Raw genomic sequence first — 20,843 nt, forward strand, 5'->3', positions numbered from 1 at the left:
TGCTCTCAGGCCTCCCTTTCCTCAGCAATATGAACTCATACCACCCAGCAGCCCACCCAGGGATACATGGCCCTTCTAATGTCCTACATCTCAGGACTATCCCATGGATACAGCATCACCTGAAGCCAGATCTGGCAGTCCTGGTTTGTGAGCTGAGACCAGTAGGAACTAATGCAGCCACACATGCAGTTTCTATAGAAGGTGTTTCCCACCAGATGTCAATATAACAGGATGATCCTTTTTCTACATGGCAGGAACAGTTAAGCCTTGTTCATTACTATGAAACCAATTTTCTGCATAACTGAAACACATACCAGTGTCAGGGACTTTTCCTTGCAGGTTGCTCTGCACCCCAAGAAGAGAAACTGGGCTTGCTAACAGCAGAGGAGTCTCACCACCAAGCAGGTCACCAGGAGGTCCCACTTGAGAAGCATCAGATGGTTCAAGAAGGGAGCTCAACAGGTCAGTGTTGCTAGACTGGACCCCGCTAGCCTGCAAGGGAGCAGCAGGCCTTAAGTCCCCTTCAGAGTGCAGCCCCAGGAGATCGACACCTTCTTCAGGCTGTACAGGCTCCTGTGGGGCAGCCAGCATGCCCACATCAAACATTAAGTCTTGCTGTCTGGTGCCAGCTGCCAGCCTTGGTGTATCTTCTCCAGCCCCAGGCTTTCTCTCTTCACTGGGGCATGAAGCCTCTTCTTCATCTGATACTTCACTTCCATCTCCATCTGCAATCAGGTTAGACTGACTCTCCTTAGGAGAGGTATTGTCTACACCAGTCTCTGGGTCTTTTTCCTCTGTGGAAAGAAAACCAATGGTTTAGTGACCCACATGCTAGAGTAGCTGTGAAAGAGCAGAACAAGCTGACATAAACAGAAGCCAACCCCAGTGGGCTATCTTAGTCTTCAGAGCTTATTTCTTGAGAATTGAGCTTCAGAGACCACCATGGAGCCATAATACTGTCTCTATCCAACAACGAAGCAACTCAGGCTAGCCTCTCCATCTCTATGCAAAACACTTGGTAAAACATAGCCTAGTAGGGGACATACAATGGCACTTCCTGGGGAAATGCCCTTCCCTGAGTGGTAGTGGCATACCCTGGGTTATAAGTTAGGGAGGCAAGTGGTTAAGGTGAATCCTAGGTGTTTAGTTGTATTAATTAGGCTATGAGACATGAGGAAGAGACCATGATGCCCAGTAGAAACTAGAGGCAGTAAGAAGTAAAGTAATTCCCAGGTGGGGATGTGATCAACCACCATAGTTTAGCTTATCCCTCTACTGTGGACCTTCCTCTGCTCCTTAAGAAACCCTGGGCCTGTTAATGAAACTATGTATATAGGGACATGGTCAGCAAACGACTTCAAATCAATAATGAAATAAAACTGATACCTTGAGCTTTGTGTGCATGTGTGTGTACACACATGCGAGTGCGCACATTCATGTGTGTGTTGTGTGTGTATGTATCTATTTCTGTGTTAAACGAATATATACTCTTCTTAGTTTGTGAGCCAAGGCTAATGTGTAGCTCAGTTATAAAGGATTTGTCTGACATGCATGAGGCCCTGGTTTTGATCCCCAGACATAAATCCTTCCAAAACAGGCCAAGATGTAGGGCTATGGCCCCTGTAAGGAGACCTCAACTTTGCTTGTCCTCATAAGTACCCGTCACCCTAAGTACCTGAACTCAGCACATGGCCCTTGCAGAATGCTGCAACTGTGTGGTTAATAATGCCAAAAATTAGTAGTGACAAGAGAGTTCAGGGTCCTGTGACAGGCTGGACCCCATTGAAGGATGAAGGATTAGCTGTGCCCTATGCTTACCCTGCCAATCCAGTGTGTGAAGAAAGTGGTTGGTGTCCGTGCTGCTGCTCTGTGGTGAGTCCGACTCTGTGATCTCAGCCTCTGGAGACCCTGCCTCAGCATCATACTGAGCTGTGGAGCCCGGCTGCCGGGGTAGCTCTGGTTTCCCTGTCAGGAAAAGGCTGCATCAGGCCACCAGTGCCAGGCATAACACAGGGCAAGGCACAGTCAGAGCAACTGGATATGGTAGGCCACAGGGGCACCTGGCACCAGTTCCTTGAGAACAACAAGATCTGGCTACAACTAGATTCCTATATCCTTCTATTCAGTGCTGTGCCCCACCCATGAACACACACAGCACACTCATACAGCCTATCACACACATATACATACATGCAAACATATATTCCCTTTAAGAATACATGTAAATTGTACAACCTTCAATGTGGGATTTAAATTGTCACATCCAGAGTATATGACCTAAGTCAACTTATGATACAAACTGAACTTTGGAGGAAATCCTTCCCCAAGTCACAGATTCATGTTAACCCCAAAAGTAGGTCAAGGGTTCATGCACTCAGAGAGCAACAGGACCTTATACCAGAGCAGTGGTTCTCAACCCTCTTAATGCTGCAACCCTTAAATATAGTTCCACATGATATGATGAGCACCCAACATAAAATTTTTGTTACTATGTTATAACTGTAATTTTGCTACTGCCATGAATCTTAATACAAATATTTTTGGAGACCGGTTTGCCAAAGGGGTTGTGACTCATAGGTTGAGAACCAATGCTCTAGCAGATGCTTTGGCACAGCAAAGAAAATAGACTTCCCTGCTGTGCCCACGTCAGGAGGCCCAGAGTTTCATGGGGCTTACTAACCCATGAAAGGGCCTCAGGATCATAATGCCATGTCTTTCCTTGCTCTGGTTCCAGAGCTGTATCATTACCTACCAGCGAGTTTCTACTAATAAGCACAGAGCAGGTAGAATGCCCAAAACCCAGGGCAGAAGTATTGCCCAGCCTTAGGCAGAGCTCTGTTCCTATAAATCTTACCCAGAAGTGAAAGGAGCTAGAACTAAGTTCCAAGCAAGTACACTGAGAGCCAGAGCACATCTTACCAAACTTAGACAGAATGTCCTGTTGCTCTTCCCTGTTGGAAAAGAGGATCTTGGGGTTTAACCCCCTTAGGCTGGTATTCTCCCAAGGTGGAACGTCTCGGCTGGGCCTGTCTCTAGGCTCCACCTCCACTTCCAGGTTCACCTGGAACAGATCTGGGTACTTCTCTTGAATGTCACAAGCATCCAGGTCATACCTACAGGCAAAGAGAGAATGGGTGAGTATGGCCAAGATGTATCCGAAGTTCTTCAACACCCACAGGAAGGGTAAACGACTGCTGGTGAGGCAACAGGCACATAACCATCCTCACCCACGGAACAAGGGTAAGGACAACTTAGAGCAGGACCGATGCACCCACGATTACTGACTGCCCTGCTTCCCTAGTGTCAAGGTGGTAGAATATTGCACTTACCAATACGGACGTTGCTATGGGAGGCCAGGGGCTCAGAGTGACCACAGGATAGCTAGCATAGCATGACTTCTAAATCCAGAAAAAAGGGAAGGCAGGCTCCATACAGCAAACCTTGAGCTCTGACCAGAGACCCTACCTATGCCCCACCCATCACTTTCTAGTAGACAAATACTACAGGTACTTGATTGGTTTAAATGAGGTGCTCTGAAATTTTAAATATTTTTATAAAAATATGTACACCTTGGTGAAAATACCAACTATTAGTAGATAACCATAAATCTAAGACTTCCAGGATTTAGCCATCAGAAACTAGAAACAAGACTTGCTGAAGGCTCAGGGAGGCAGCCTGGGCTGTGAGAAGAGGGTTAGGCAGGGAGTAGGGAAAGGGGAGGCCATGGGGTCTTCAGACACCAGGGAAGCATGGGGAGTAGGGGAGGTTGGGCTAGGCTACCCTGTAGGCAACAACTTTAGCCGTTTTACAAACTGTCCCCATTTTGTAGTTCCACACTGCTCCAAGAAATCCTCAGTCACAAACATATCCATCTGCCACCCACTCTCTTTGTACATCATCCTGAGTTTTGTACCTATCAACAACACCATTGCCAACAAAATCTAAGAAACACACGTAGCAATGGTGAACCATTTTCAGGGGTCTCCCAGGTGTCAAGGAAGGCCAAATACTCCTGGTCGTAAGGGGGTCTCTGAATCTGTGTGATTCTGTGGTTACCAATACCACTGTGTAAGGAAAGCTGGGGAGAGCAAAGTGGTTGTCTGGGTAGCAAAGCAATGATTCATTTTGTTTCTTACTATTATGAAAAAGCATGCTGATAAGCCTGCATGTTTTAGACCCCCTAGTTTACTACTTCCTGCCTGGGATGCAACCCTCTGCACACTGGAGAGCACAACCCAGGGCAGAGCAAGGTGGCTCTGTGACAGGGGTTTGCCCTGTATCCATGTGTATCTTTCCATTGGGACATAACTCAGTAACTACATGCAGCTAGGTTTACACGTAGCTGATGGCTACAGGGAGGATAGGCTGAAACTTGCCATCAATGAGGATGGAGAAACAAGGCAGGAGAGCCCACGGAGAGTGTTCTGTATACTTGGCAAGCTCAGCCTCTAAGACGGGTTGATGAGTTCTGGGGACATCTCATTTCTTACTTGCCTGCCCTACTGACCTTGAGACTGCCCAGCCTAGCCAGCAGGGCAGTGAGGGCACAATGAGGGTGTGTGAGCAGGGGGCCAGGGAGCTGGGTTTCAAGTTACAGGGCTTCAGAGGCCCTGGAGGTTAGATACTGGTATGTTTAGGCTCCAATGGGCAGTGAAGGGAATTCTCACACATGTAAACAAAATTCTGACTTGTGTCATGCCTGTAGTATAGTAAGATGAAATCCCCCTCAGACCCTCATTCGATCACAGGATACCTCAGATCTACTGTATCCCATGACCTGACTGACCCACTCAGGCTCATCTGATGTGTTGCTCCCAATTCTTTTCTACCGGTAGCTACAGTTCAGCTGCTCTGCAGAGCAATCCTGCTGCACATGTATGTATGCTTCTCTTGTCAAGGCCCTTGCCTCACTGTAGGCTTATGTAGCCAGTATACTCAAATAAAACCTATTTCTGTGGCCTGCAGTGTCCCCCAAACTCACACAACAGTGTCATACACTGGATACTTCAAAATAGAGAAATCAGGTTTTTATTTTTAGTTACTAAAGTTTGAAAAAACTCAAGTCATTGTATAAAAGATCTATATAATGATTTATTTGTTCTGCTTGCCAAAAGAAAGAGAGAGAAAGAAGAAACGACATCAACTGTATGTAATTTATCCACTCTGTGATTGAGTACCCACAAATCATGGACGGTCTGTTGCTGCCTCACAGGCCCTTCCGCACACTAAACTGCTTTCTCTCAAAGCATTTCACCCTGGTCTGCACTAGTTGTCACTGAGAGGAACTACATCTTTAGCCTATATTTGTGTGGTAGGTTCCATCACTTTAGTCTTTTTGGTCTTCACATATATATTTCTAAAACATGGCTCTTGTAAACGACATGCATTTGAGGTCTAAGTTTTCAGTTGGGTTGTTTATTGAACAACTCCACGGTTTTGTGTATCTGGAACCAGACCAACCCTCTAGGGATGACTCTGCTGCTGTGTTGCTTGGCTTCCTTCCATCTCTTGGTTCTGTTTCTTCCTCTCTTCATCCTGACCTTACCTAGATTAAGTTATATTTTGTGTTCCACATGTCCTCTCCCTACCTTATTAAGCTCTTCATTGCCTTCTGTGGAATCATAGCATACTTCTTGACTTGCAATGAACACATCGCTGACTGCCAGGCCTCAGAGGCTCATGAGAGATCGTTTCCTCTCCTGACTCTTTGGTTAGTGCTGCTGTTACGTATTTTACTACAAACAAATCTTTCTCCCCCTCCCCCGTTTTTAGATAGGGTCTTTCTATACAATCCTAACTGTATTGGAACTCCCTATGTAGACCAAGTTGGCCTCAAACTCATGCAAATCTGACTACTTCTTCCTCCCAAGGTGTTTATCACCGTATCTAGCTCCATACAAATCTACTTGTTAATGGTGATTTCTGATGTATTAGGCAGTGAACACACCTAGTTTTACTCACTGCCATGAGCATCCCAATCTTCCTCATATCTTATAGCTATGCTTGCTTCTAGTTTGTTCTGCCTGCCCTCTGGTACTAAACTGCCCCTCTCTGTTTCCTTGAACACATCTGCTAAATTAATCACTATACAAGGCCACTTCCCCTAGATAGAGAAGCTTCATATTTCATCACTCCTAAGATGATGCTGCCCCGACTTCTGGCTACTAGCCCTTCAGTTCACTCACAGATGTTAGCCTTATCACGGCAATCATGGTATCTCCCCACCAGGTGCTTTCAGCAATTTACCTATGCTCTAAGCAAGGCTTCTCTTCCTGTTAGAAAGCACTTGGTATGCTTGGCCCTGACACCTCACTGGCAGATGTCTGCTACTTTCCCAGGAGCTGAATCTGTTCTTCTCCTCTGACTTCAGACCTGACATTTATCTGTCTATTCACCTCCTCTGTGCTCAGCCTGAAGAATATATTTTTTACAATTTACTGTGACTGCTCTGCTGCCAAGACAATTCCCAAATTTTTCATGTAAGCTGTGTTTTCAGTTCTAGAAATCATCTCTCTTGCTTCCACATTCTAGGTCTGCTGAAATGCTCCATTTTTACCTCTGATTTCTTTCTTAAAATTTATTTATTTATTATATTTTAATATATTTAATTTGGGAGCTGGGGATTTAGCTCAGTGGTAGAGCGCTTACCTAGGAAGCGCAAGGCCCTGGGTTCGGTCCCCAGCTCCGAAAAAAAGAACCAAAAAAAAAAATATATATATATATATATATTTAATTTGTGTGTGTGTGTGTGTGTGTGTGTGTGTGCGTGCGTGCACACAAGAGTTACAACCTGAATTAAGAGGTTAAAGGACAACTTGCAGGAGCTGGTTTTTTCCTTCTACCCTATCGGTTCCTGAAATCAAACTCAAATCATCAGGCTTGGTCAACAATTACCTTTATTTTCAGAGCCATCTTGCTGGCCCTCCCTGTGATTTCCTCAATATGTTGTCTTGATCCATTTTTTGTTGCCATAACAGATTAAGAGAAAATAAAGGCTTATGCTTTTCATGGTTCTGAAGGCTGAGAGGTCGGAGGCTGGTGTCTGAAGCTGGTGAGAGCTTCTTGACTGGCAGCAGCTTTGTAGGGTCCCTAGATGGCCCTGGGCATCCTATGGCCAGATACGGTGTCCTACCCCAGGCTTCTTCATCTTCTTATATAAGCCACAGTCCCAGTGGATAGAGCCCTGTGTTCATGGCCTCATTTAATCTTAATTAGCCTTCCAAAGGTGAGACCCAGACACTATAGTCAGATAAAGTCACCAGGCCTCTTAAAAACTCTGAATGGGAATTAAATTCCAGCATGAACTTGGTGGAGTCATTCAAACCATTGCAATACTAATCAGAACTATTGAAAGTTCTTGTTAAAAAACTCTAATACCTGAATCATATAGGCCTTTTGCCTCCATTTTCTTGGTCTTCAGTCATTTGGTCTTAAAAAAGCAAAAACAAAAACAAAAACAAAATAAAACAAAAAACCTGACCATGCCTCCCTCTATGGTGGCTGAAAACTACAGAAACTACTGTCTGCAAGAAAAGGAGTGAGTGAGATACCTGTAATTCCAACGCTTGTGAGGGAAACGGAGGCAAGAGGATCGACATGCATGGGTTATATAGTTGGTGTAAGCTTAAGCTACGGAGTAAGAGACCTTGTCTCAAACAAACAAAGAGTGGGGTATTAATGTCAAATAAATGCAAGAGATTAGCAAACACCATTAATACACCTACACAGTCTCCTGGGGTTGTGACCTGTGGCATGCTCTGTTTAGTGCTTCCACAGGGGAGTGCAAAAAGCAAGAACATAACATGGCAGGGGCATAGCTCCTGGCAACTCTCTGCTCACTCTGGGAACCCTCATTTCTTTTCTACCCAGGGCTGATGAATGTTTTTGATGAAGCAAGACCCACACAACTGAATCTGAAAATATATCATGATGATTATAGGCTATACCAACAACCTTGAAGTGGTGAGTGATGCCAGCTCTTCATAAGCTAGAGCCTGTTGTTAGAACCCAATATACACAACATTATTGTGAAAGTCCTGTCACCTGGAGAGTTACTCCTCTGTAGTATTTGTTCACATATTTGTTTATAAAAGCAGACCAAGCTTATAGAAAGTAGGACCGGAACATTACCTCCCAACTCTGTACCCAACAGAGCCCTGTGCACTGAGCAAAGAATCAAATATAGAGTAAACTTTGCCACACCACTGGTTACACCACATCTAGACTTAACTGGCTAAATTCTAAAAAGAAATGCATAAGGTCAGTCCAAAGGGGTCAGGAACCAAGTGGAAGCTAACTTGGGTCCTTCGTAAACTGTGAGGGACAGAAGACACAAACAGGCCCAGGGCCTAGGTCCAGTATCATGTGGCAGGCCTCACACTTGCTAGTCTTTTGGGGTTTTTTTGACTGACCCATATGCATGTGTTCAGCTAGTGGTTCTGGGTACCTGTCCCTCTCCAACAGCAGCACAGTGCAACACCAACATACTTTGCAAATTTCACAGTGGTTGCGTTTCGAGGCACGAACCCAGTGTGGAACTGAATCTGGAACATTTTCATGGACGCCATCTACAAGAAGACCAGCAGGAGACCCATTGAGAGTGCATACTAACTCTGGATCAGAGTTCTTCCCCAAGAATATAAGCTGTCTGATTGGGTCCAATTAATCTGTTCTTCTCAAGGGAATTCAAGGCACAGTACAGATAGGGTAATACTACCCGGAGGCTGGTACTCCTTGCCAAATGCTTGGTGAAAGTAGAGAAGACGCCTGCATAGGGGCCAGAACAGCTTGGGCTGAGGCAGGAGAAGTACCAAGACTAAGTACAACAACCCTTGGTGAAGATTACAGTCTATGCTCATGGGGGAGATTCTGGACCTTTCAGAATAAAATCCCCTTTGCCCTGTGCCATAGGGTGAGCACTGAGGACTAGCTCAGACACTTAAGACACACTAGCTTATAGCTCACTGGGTAGTAAGGTCAATCCAGAGGCCCAATCACACAGTAACACTCACCTTGGCCTGCAGTCTCCCTCCTAAAGTGGATCTGGCATGGTAAATGATGATGAGGACATCGCCTTGAACTGTTATGCCCAGGGGGATGACAGCCTTGCCATCCTCAATTTTAAATTCCCTGGAACACATTGAGACATTGGCTTATATTAAGTATAAACAAACAAACAAAACAAGAGTTCTAAGATGTTACCAAACATTTGAACCCACACTTTCTCTGGATGTTTGTGGACCAAGTTATTCCAAGAAGCCACTCTTTTTTTGTTTGCTGAGATAGGGTTTTTCTATGGAGCCCAGCTGCCCTGAAACTTGCTCTGGAGAACAGGCTGGCCTCGAACTCAGAGATCTATCGGCCTCCACCTCCTAAGTGTATGTACTCTTGTACATAACCCCTCTTTCTCCACCCTCAGTCCAACATGAAATCATTTATACTTAGCACAGGTCAATCAAAACAAAAGGTAGTTTCTGCTTCAGAAGTTTGCAAGAGGACTCAAAACAACAAGGGGTGAGAAATCCCAAATTTGTACTCACTTCATCCTGTCATACTCCTGGGATGTGGTGGTTACACGCTCCTCCCCAACATAGACCTCACAGAATGGTCGGCAGCCGTTCCTCTGCTTGCTGAACAGTGGCACAGGGGTCATGACAACAGATTTCACCAGCATTGGCTTGCTGTGGGGCGTGATGGGCTCCTCTGCTACCATGTCACACACGTATTCAATGTACCTAAGGTAGACACGCACCTGTCACCACGTCACACACGTATTCAATGTACCTAAGGTAGACACGCACCTGTTACCACGTCACACACGTATTCAATGTACCTAAGGTAGACACGCACCTGTCACCATGTCACACACGTATTCAATGTACCTAAGGTAGACACGCACCTGTTACCACGTCACACACGTATTCAATGTACCTAAGGTAGACACGCACCTGTCACCATGTCACACACGTATTCAATGTACCTAAGGTAGACACGCACCTGTCACCCAAGCATGTGATGTCCTCAGGGGACAGAAACATCAGACACTTTTCCATTATGGTACTTTAAAGCCATTTTTAAATCCCTTGAGACTTTCTTTTTTACCTATGATTGTTTAGCAGCTTCATTTTGAAAAAATTAGAATATCTTCTAGATTATGTTAATAGTTTCTTGTCTTATTAACCCTTAGGGCTTGAGAACATATTTTGCACGTGTAATTTCAATATAAGAAACTTTTAATTTAGGGGCTGGAGAGGTAGCTAAGCACAATAACCTGTATCTCTAGTGTACACACACACACACACACACACACACACACACACACACACACACACACACACACACACTTTTCAAAATATAAAACAAAATTTGTTGAGATTTAACTAATGGCTCAAACTGACGTTGCTTTGATGCTCAACACATTTGAAAGAAATATATCTTTCAATTTATGATGAAATATTCTATAGCAGTCAGTCAATGGTACAGAGTCGCTGATTTTATGTGTATTTATTCTACTGAGTACTGAGAGAAGGATGTTAGGAGTCTGCCTCTTGTTTACTTTATGTATGCCAGTGTTTGCCTTCATGTAGACTAGTCTGCACACCACGCACAAACATGGTGCCCCAGGAGGCCAGAACACCTGGACCCCCCTGGGACTAGAGCTGTACATAGGTGTGAGCCTCCATGTGGGTGTTAAGAATTGAATCCAGGTCTTCTGGCCTGAACCACTTAGCCATTTCTCTAGGTTTACCACACCATATAATTTTTGATTTAAGACAAGGTCACATAGCCCAGACTGTCCTCAAACTTCTTATGTAACTAAAATTGGCTTTGAACTCTTGTATCTAACTTCAAGCCATGGGATATAGATATATGCCTCTATACCCAGTTGTTTGTTTTGGGGGGGTTTGTTTTTGTTTGTTTGTTTGTTTTTGAGCTAGGGTTTTGCTATGCAGTCCAGGTGGCCTTGAACTCGTGGTCGTTCTGCTCCTGCTTTCCCAGTTCTGAGATGATAGGCATACACCTCCATGCTCAGCTCTAATTTACTTTGTCTACTGATGACAGAGCTTCTCTTCCTTTCTTCTGGGGAGTGTTGCAGTGGGACATCTTTGTGTCAGGCTCCCACCAATAGTGGCTCCTCTGGCAGGGGACAGGGATGGGAACCAGCTGTCTTCCTCAATAAACATGAGTGAAGGGATGCGATTCTCCTGCAGACTTGTCTGAGTTGCAGGAGACAGGAAACTGTGGTAGCCACACACTTAAGACTGTGTTCACCTGATGACTAGCCAACAGCAAATAGCATGGAGGGCATCCACAGCGGAGTCTGGAAGTAGAGCCAAAATGAAGGGGAAACAAGCTCTCTGGGATGTCAGAGGTTGAACCTTAACCTGACAATGTGGCTGGGCCCCCGAATGCAGCCTGTGACCTGAGTAGGACCTGTTGTTGGTGTGTAGGACAATCCACAGGCCCTACAGCAACAGGGCCGCTGATGCAGCCTGCTCCCTATGCTGCTAGATGCTCCTTATACTCATCTCGTCTATCCTGGGTCTTTGACTGGAGCTCTTGGATTATTTGTGCTAAGTCTCAATGCCAACATGGATGGACTAAAACCTGTATTTTCTTCTACTTATGTTTTCTTGGTTTCATTTTTCTCCTTTAATTCACTCTGGCTAAATAAACATTTTTATGCATTCATGTCCTTTCTTCTACTGACTTACTAATCACTATGTTTAAAACAATCTTCAGGCCTTGCATGGTGGAGCATACCTTCAGTGCTAACATTTGTGAGGCTGAGGCAGAGAGGCAGAAAGATCTCTAAGAGTTTGACGCCAGTCCAGTCTACATGGCAAATCAAAAGCCAGCCAAGGATACATAGAGAGGTTACATGTCTTGAAAAAGGGTGTGTGGGATCTCTGTGAGTTTAAGGCCAGCCTGATCTACTGTGAGTTCCAGGACAGCCAGGGCTAGGTAGAGTGACCCTGTCTCCAACAAACAGGAAGGAAAGAAGGAAAGAAGGAAAGAAGGAAGGAAGGAAGGAAGGAAGGAAGGAAGGAAGGAAGGAAGGAAGGAAACTCTTCGTTTGGTGGCCAGGGTTTCTGAGTCTGTAAGTCATGCTTTCCTTTCTTGCAAGCGGCTTCCTTCCCTCTGGCTCTGACTGTCTGTGTTCAGGATATTCGGGAAGAAGTAAGATGATATGGAAGGATGGGTTCTTGTTAGTTCTCTCCTGTTCCGAGATTCCAGGCCTGTGGCTGTAGCTGCTGTGGATCCTGGAGATGCTCGTGTATGCAGTGTTTCATTCTGTACTTAACTTTCTTCTGGGTTCACCTACATACATGATTGGCCATTTGCAACAAACTCTTGGGTTTCTGGTCTTTTGTTGGTTTTCAGGTGAGCAATACATGGTGATTTGTCTTTCAGATCACTGGTTACTCTTCTCTTGGTCAGAGTCTACCCAAGAGTCTGAGATTCTTATACTACTGTGCAGCTCTACTAAGGTGATTATCAGCCCCTCTGCCCCCCAAACACACACATATCTCAATCTTCTTTGTTTTTCTTGCTAGGGTCTTTGGCAGACTCATCAGCTCCTTTAAATTTCCTTCTGAATTCCAATGTACTCTTTGGTTCTGTTTATTTCCCTCAGGACAGAAAGGGTCAGACACTACATATACCTCCCTCCCCTTGCTTTCTGTAGACTGTGGAGAACAGACATGAAGGCATAGACACTGTTACAATACCCCAAAGCTTTACCCATGCACACCACAGTATTCTGAGTCTTCTCATATGGTGTCCAACCAAATCTGTCCTGGCAGCAAGTGCATCATCTCTCCAGTGATCTTTGGATCTGAGGCAAGTTGATGGCATGAGGGTCCCAGTTTACAAAGGGTTTGAAAGTGCAGAGATATGAAGTTGTCTCAGTGACTGTTAGGACATGAGTGACACCAAGTCACTGTGCCTCCATGAGGTCCCAGGGTTCACGGCAGAGTACCAAAGATACTGTCTTGTTTTATGCTCCACCCACACTTAGCAGCGCTGCTGCCCACATCTCCTGCCCAGCAGGCCCCAACATGTGGAAAACAATAGTACAAATGGCTAAGAGCTCAATATGCTGAAATCCTTCCAGTCACCCCAGCAGAGGCTAGAATGGGGACACAGATGCAAAGCCATTCTCCTCATATGGCCTGAGGAACATACTGCCATCATGATGCTCTACCCACCAGTCAGTGAGCAAATAAGGTGGGTCCCATTCACAAGAGATGTGTGCACATCGGGAAGAGCACTTACAACTTTTACTGCCAAAATATGGAGCCCCTTACTGCCTGGACCTTTGCCTCATAATAGCATTCATGTTGGCTTTTGTTTCATGTTCCACCCACCCACTTTCTTAGAGAGGAGGTTGATGCATGTCTTTCTAAGTACTCATTAAGGCAGAGGCATTTATGATGGATGGGCAATGTCTCTCTAGACCTGAACTTCTCAATGAAAGATTTGCTCTAGGGGAATAGTGAATACTAACTATGAATGGACATAGCTAGTAAATGCGGTAGTCCCATAGTCAGTGGACAAGGGGCAGAGATAGGCAGAGACACAATAATTTGCTTCTTAACCAGACACGACAACTAATAACTATAATTTCAGCACTAAGACACTGGCCTAAGTTTGAGACCAGTCTATCCTACATAGTGAGTTCTAGGCCAGGCTGAGCTTCAGAGTGGATCCTTGTGTCAATAAAACAAAAGGAAAAACAAAAGAAATTGATTTCTTTACACTGCAAGTGAATGATCTATGGCAACAGGAATGTCTGAGTGAATCTTATATGCATTTTTGTGACCTCAGAGCAAGCAGGGTAATAACACTTCACATTTTAAAGTGTGAAGGTTCACAGTGCATTATCAAATAACATCCTAAGTCCACATAAGTTTGGATCCCACAGAAGACATGGCCACATAAAGTTCACACATTTACTGGAAAATCTGGTACCCAGGCCCTCAGTAAGAGACTGGCACCACAAGTCAGAAGCCATCACAGCTGGAGAGCTTTAGTTGAATGTCAACTATGGCCTGCACCTGTTGGGTACCCGTGGGCACAGGTCTGGGGAAGAGCTAGAAACCACAGTGATACTGACTTGGCCTTCGGCAAACTAGAGTACCTGACTGCAGGTCCAACACAGTGAAGGCAGCACCACTTCAGGGCCAAAAGAGCTGTAGGCATCATTGTCCCCAGCAAGGATCACCTGGTACCTTTTGTGGGATGGCCAAATGCCTGGTGGGCAGCGCTTCATGCTGAACATGTACACAGCAGCCTCTGCAGTGCTGAAGAGACGGCAGAAACACAGGAATGCACAGACTGCCACAGCAGACGCAGCTCTCCCATCCTACAACGAAGGCACATTTCTTTTACACATATGCCCACGCACAGAAAGGAAGACGACTCCCAACAGTTCCCTTAAACCTACCTATCTCTGGCTACGGGAAGGCTCTAATGCTAGGTTTGTTTAGGATACGCTTAGGAACATAAATGTCTAAATGTATAAATATGCTTCATGCAATGAAAATTTAAGCCCAGAAGATAATCAAATCATTAGCAAAGTGCACAGGTTGGCCTCCCACTCAGATGGCCTCATCACGTTCAATCCCTAAGACCTCTTATCATCATCTTTTTCTTCATTTGTATCACTGAGAACTAAACCTAGGACCTCTTACATGCTAGGTAAGTGCTATACTCCCAACACTTTCACTTATTTTGAGTCAGGCTCTTACTACATTGTTTAGGCTGACTTTTACCTTTTGATCTTTCTGCCTCAGCCTCTCAAGTAGCTGAGATTACTGGCCAGTATTACCAGGTCCATCTTACTACTGTTCTCATAATAACAGTTGTGCCAGATGTGGTGGTATTCGCCATTAACTCCAGCACTTGGAAAACAGAGGCAGGTGAATCTCTGTGAGTTAGAGGCCAGGCTGATCTACATAGTGAGTCCCAGAACAGCCAGACCGTATATCAAAAAAAATCAAAAACACAGTTGCAGTACAGGAGGACAGAGCCCTAAGTGTACTTCCTGTTGGGTGTCACAAATGCAAGGTATTCAAATCTTTCTTCCTCATTCTGTGGTTAGAAAAACTTAAGGTAAAAACTCAATTATTTCAAGGTTGCATATCCCTCCCCCAGATGCTGGAGATGCTGGATGTGCTGCTTGGATCACCAAAAAAGAGCCCTTCTGAGTACTTTTTGTCCCATAGGAGTAGGAACCAGGGAGTCTGTGTCCATCAAGCCCAAAGCCTCAAGCACAGAGGTCTTCCTCTGGTCAGTGTTCCCCTATCGTACCCAGGACCAGTGTGGCTTTGGTTCAGAATATGCAGCTAACACAACTCACCATGCAATGTACAACACAGACGTTCCTGTGGTCTTCCCGGAGCCAGGCATGCATGCTCCTGCATAGAGTATACAAACTGTGGAGATGTGGTGCCCGCCTGACTGCCCAGCCACACTCAGTGACCTGTAGGGAGAAAGTCCATTCAGCTAAGTTTCTACACCAGTCCCAAGGTGGCTGGCATATTCACAGGGTTACTTTGTCTTTGCCTACAACACTGTCCTTTTTAAAAACCATTTTCCTTTTAACCTTTGTGTGCCCGTGTACATGCATACACACAAGTGCCACAGAGCATATGTATGTGGAGGTTAGAGGAAAACTAATAAAGAATTGATTTTCTCCTTCCACCATGTGGGTCCGAGAGAATTAACTTGGTTGTCAGGCTTAATAGCAGATACCTTTAGCCTCCCCTTCTTCCCCTCTCCACACAATTGTCCTTTTTGAGTGATTCTATAACTGTAGTGGCCTGAAACTCTGAGCATCTTCCTCAGCTAGGGTTCTCATCTGACATCCCTCTTGGCTATGAGTACCTGTGCCACAGGAGTGGTTCACTGATGCTGCAAAATGAACTAGCTTTTCCTGTGCCAAGGAGAGGAAAGGGAAGCAAAAGTCTTTTCAAGGTCTTTCTCTGTCTCTCATTCTCTGCGTGTGCATATGACACCCTGGCCTATCCCTATCCCTGGCCATACCTCTAGCCCTAGCCTACCTAGCAGCTGCTACGGTCAGCTCCCTGCAGCTGTCTGGCACTGTCCATATCAGGTTAGTGCAGATCCATCACTTAAGACTGCACTTAAGTGAGAAAATGGCCCAAATCGTAAAAGAATAATTCAAGGCCACTTACCCGATTGTGGAACTTGGAAGCCCGGTATATTCTTGGAGAAAGGTTGTAGACAGCATAATGTCCTGGATGCTTGGCATCCAGAAACAATCGTACATCCTCTATATTGTTTTTGATTGCTGACTCCACACCTTCTGCTGGGAACGACATCACTGAAACAAAGTAGGCCCAAGTTAGATGCTAGGGGATTGCCCTCTTGGGCTGGGCTCACCCCCCAGTCAGGCAGCCGGCCAAACATAGGCTCTTCTCATCCTCTTAAAGTCTCCCGGTCTATGTAGTGTTATGTGTATAAAATACAATATGGGAAACATTACAAAGCTAACTACTGATATCTGAAAGAGCTTTCCTGGTGACATGATAAAATCAATCAATCATGGTATTTAGGTGACTTTTCTGATTATAGTTTGCCTAGATTATCTAGTTTTAAATGTGCATAGTCCTACCATTACTTCCTCTGTATCCTCAGAGTTCCAATCATACCAGAAGCTGGGCTAACACTGGCCAGGAAATATGCTCAATATATGTAACCTACCCTCCACTCTTTTGGGGTAGCTCTCCAGGCCAAACCTCAGATGACTCCACAGCTATCAAATAGGCTAAAGAGGCACCTTGCACCTTGGCTACCTCCACTGGTCCTTTGTCTACACCTCCTATAGATGTCTATCCTCCAACTAGACCTACCTGCAATCCTGGATGTGATGTAAGATATGTCCAGATCGCCCTTTGCATAGCTGGAATGGAAAGAACACTCAATCAGAATAGAAAACACTTAGTAATTATAAGGGTTTTAAGAGGAGCCTATGTCCTAGAATATTGAGGTAACCTTGTTTGCAGACTGCATCCTCTAAGTAGTGTGTATGTGAATGCCCATGTTTTGTGTATAACTGTTGTAAGTGGACAACCAATGAGAAGTGAGTGGAAGAGAGAGGCCCAAGGAAGAGCTTTAGCCATCTTTTGCTTTCTGAAGTGTTCTCCAAGGTAAAGACATGGAGGGCTGATCCTGACAAATAGTAAGTAAAGCAAGACAGTAGCATCAGTCATTGATCCCACTGCTCCAGGGGGCTGGATAAGAACATGAGGAGAGAGCACACGCTATGCCCTATGAACCTGAAAGGAGACAGAAGACACTGCTGAAGGGGAAAAAAAAAAAAGACATCCTAAATGACCAAGATACATTATTGCTCATGGCCACCAAGAACTCTTAAAAACTAATCCCCTAAATTGGTTCACAAAACTGAAAAAATCCAGATCAAAACCTAAATAACCGTGTAAAAACTTGGCAAACTTAGCTGGGCAGTGAGGTCAGATAGGAAAGTCAGAACAGAGCTGAGGTAGGCATCAGCAGAGTCACCACGGGGTCTTTACAGAGGGCCAGGTGGAAAAAGAAGACACATACGCTATAAATTCACTGACATAAAATCAGATTGTGGCAATTTTAACATTTTAAAATGTCATTTGAACCTATTTAAGACAGGGTTACTTGTTACTTAGGGTATAAAGGACTCCCTGAGACAAAAGCCAAGATGTACTAAAATACAGCTTTATCTGGTGCTTAAATTTCTGTGGAGAAAGGCAACTAAACAGACAAGCCAGATCAGAATTAACTAGTTCTAATTTATTTCTTCACAAAAACAATGACCCAATTGTAACCAAGATACAGGTTATCATGGACAGACATCTTTAATCCCAGCACTGTGAAGGCAGAGACAGACAGATTTCTGATCTCTGTGATCAAGGCCAGCCTTATCTACAGAGTGGCCTTAGTCAATCAGGGCTGTAAAGGAAAGGGTGTAGGCTGCAAATGTGCAGCAGTCCCTCCAGGAAGATAAGTGTGCCCCAGCACCAGGTCGGGTATAGGAAAGCATAGGCAATGGTGCACAGTGGGTCTAAGTATCACTCAGGGCTCACATACAGTGTAGCCTGCCTAAGAAGAGTCCAGGGACCCTGACAGCTCGGCTCTGGGCAAGGTCCAAGAGTATACAAGTCAGGGTTGTACTCAACACAGACAAGACCTTGGCTTCTAAGACATCAAGCAGCTTCAGGCAAGCCATTCAAGCTGAAGTGGTCACTTCTGCCACCTGTCACCACACTAAGGCATCTATCTTCACTGATATAGTCAAAGACTGAAGGTGTTTGTTGCTACTTGTAAGTCGGTTTAATAAACATAGGAGTTTACGGAACTTTTATCAGCCACGTCTACTTTGTAACCCACAGGCTATGTAGCCAAAGACAGTTATGAATAAGGCTCAACACAAAAATCATACATTTACTTAAAACATCATGAGTTGCTCAGTGGTAAGCAAGAGGGCTATGCTATGAGTTAGGCACGGAGGTCAGCATCATGGCAGACAAGCAGCCACATAGTGGGAAGTGGAGTTTTTGAGAAAGTGAAAAAGCCCAAAGTATTAAAGAAAGCTTTGGAAAACATCCAAAAGTAGGAAAGAAGGAAAAAGTGTATCTAAGTGTAGATTCAGAAAGGTGGGCAAACCCAAGAGAACCAAATGGTGACATTGGAGCGACTGCCTCATCAGCTGCAATGTGGACTAAACAACTACTGGATTCTTGGCCTTTCCATCATAAGACAGTCGTCATTGGACTATGTGGACTATAGCCTGTAAATCAATCTAATAAGCCCCATATGTAAATATGTAATATATATTCTATCAGTTCTGTTCCTTTAAAGAACCCTAATACAGAGATCATATCACAATATCAAAAGTTTGGACATGCCTAGTGGTTTAAGCATATCTTCCACACAGAAGGCACATGTTCACATATCTGTATTTCCAAAATGTAGCATATTCATGTGCACTCCCCCATTAGCACAGGCACACATATACAACTGCTAAGGCTACAAAACCACCACCACCAAGAAAAGGAAAGGATACTTCATCCACCATAGGAGTTTGGGGACCTATGCACTATGATTGAATGGTGCTCACTACAGCAGCAGACGCCCTTGGGCAGTAGGAGCATCCATGTTCACAAGAGCCAGTGAGACTGGCCAGGCTCTCAGTCACAATTCCCTCCAGAAGAGCTGATGGAGCAACCTTCAACACAGTGCTGTGTTCTGAACACTCACTACAGCTTTGGGGCCATTCATTTGACTTGAAGCATATATATATTCACACCCACTGAGGCCCAGGTCTGATAGCAACTGACTTCTAATAATGAGAGTAGGCAGGAAGATGTCACTTTGTCCTGCAACTGCTGCATTTATTTGACAGCAAAGAAAAAGACTAGTGCTATCATGACAGATACTGGCAGGGCTAAGGAGATCATGAGCTGATGTTATACAAAGCCAGTTCTGTAGTGGGTCCTATGGACAGGGGCCTCAGGCTTGTGCGTGTTAGTTTTTTTGTCAACTTGAAACAAGCTGGAGTTATCTCTGAAGAGAAAAACTCAATTTAGAAAATGCCTCTGTAAGACTGGCCTATGGGCAGGTGATCTTGGGCTACATAAGAAAGCAGGCTGAGCAATCCATAGAAAGCAAGTCAGTAAGCAGAATTCCTCTATGCCCTCTGCTTTCGTTCCTTCCTCCAGAGCTTCTTTCTTTGAGTTCCTATTTTGGCTTCCTTTGATGATGAACTTAAACCTATAAGCTGAATAAGTCCTCTCTTCTCTACACTGGTTTTGGTCAATGTTTATCACAGCAACAGAACACAAACTAAGGCAAGGCTCCAGGCTTAAGTCTGCATTTGGCTCTGCCCGACAGAGAGTGACAACACAACACCGCCTTGGGGAATCTCCACACAGGCAAAGAATAGGATAGGATAGTCCTCACACTTACTCATACTTACTTAGCCACAGACTGGATGACCTTGGAGGAAGTATCCTTGAGGTTGGTGAAGAGCCGTTCTGTCCCACCCCGTAGGATATCGAGAAACCCACCATAGGGCTGGTCATACTCTGCCAGAGCCAAAACTACAGGAAAGAGCCACAGTAGGTCAAGAGTATGCCCCCAAGAAGCCTCACTACTCCCCCTAACTCCCTCAAACCCACCAGTGAACCAATCGTCTTTCTCATTAGCAGGTGCTAGCCTGTTGTTTCTAGCCATTTCAGGAATCCAAAGAATGGCTAATGTAGGCACAGAAGGCTATGTGAAAACATGTCAGACCAAGCTTCTACCTGGAACTGTACCAACTATGGGACGCAATTTCAACGTGGTAACTGCAGGACATTTCTAAAGTGAGTGCAGGTGAAGCCGACAGAAGTGGATTCTGAGACCACAGAATGAGGCCCTCAAAGACTGTGGTGGCAGAGCTAACATGTTATGTAGGTTCTGAACAGCCCTACAAATGAGCCCACATTGTATGATGCAAAAGTAGACACCCCAGAACCCACTCCCCATGATCTACAACTGTAGCACACATGCTAGGGGCAGAGTAAGGACCTGAAGTACCAACCACAGGGGTAGACAACCACAGGAGATAAGAGCCTTCTCTTTTTTTTTTTTTTTTTTTTTTTTGGTTCTTTTTTTTTTTTTTTGGAGTTGGGACCGAACCAGGGCCTTGCGCCTTCCTAGGCAAGCGCCTACCACTGAGCTAAATCCCAACCCCAAGAGCCTTCTTTTAAGAAACAAAGCTCTAGAGAAGGACTAAAACTCACACTTGACATCTCAAAAAGGAAATTAAGAAACGGCTC

At 44.8% G+C, this 20,843-nt stretch overlaps 1 protein-coding gene across 3 annotated transcripts in view; it reads right to left on the reverse strand.

Annotated features, from left to right (window-relative positions):
- Positions 1 to 20,843, reverse strand: part of Gak (cyclin G associated kinase) — a 64,541-nt gene that overhangs the window by 17,793 nt on the left and 25,905 nt on the right. Inside the window, exons 11-21 of one of the 3 annotated variants that reach the window (XM_032916093.1) lie at positions 20,000 to 20,123; positions 16,881 to 16,930; positions 16,203 to 16,351; positions 15,365 to 15,487; positions 14,235 to 14,368; positions 9,540 to 9,734; positions 9,012 to 9,129; positions 8,488 to 8,567; positions 2,920 to 3,113; positions 1,819 to 1,965; positions 396 to 794 (exon numbers count right to left, since the gene is read on the reverse strand). In XM_032916093.1, the coding sequence (XP_032771984.1) occupies positions 396 to 794; positions 1,819 to 1,965; positions 2,920 to 3,113; positions 8,488 to 8,567; positions 9,012 to 9,129; positions 9,540 to 9,734; positions 14,235 to 14,368; positions 15,365 to 15,487; positions 16,203 to 16,351; positions 16,881 to 16,930; positions 20,000 to 20,123 (1,713 nt within the window). Of the gene's footprint in view, positions 1 to 314; positions 795 to 1,818; positions 1,966 to 2,919; positions 3,114 to 8,487; positions 8,568 to 9,011; positions 9,130 to 9,539; positions 9,735 to 14,234; positions 14,369 to 15,364; positions 15,488 to 16,202; positions 16,352 to 16,880; positions 16,931 to 19,999; positions 20,124 to 20,843 lie in introns of all 3 variants that reach the window. The other 2 variants (XM_032916092.1, XM_032916094.1) reach the window with 2 other exon arrangements.

This window comes from Rattus rattus, chromosome 11 (assembly GCF_011064425.1).
Source record: "Rattus rattus isolate New Zealand chromosome 11, Rrattus_CSIRO_v1, whole genome shotgun sequence".
Lineage (NCBI taxonomy): Eukaryota > Metazoa > Chordata > Mammalia > Rodentia > Muridae > Rattus > Rattus rattus.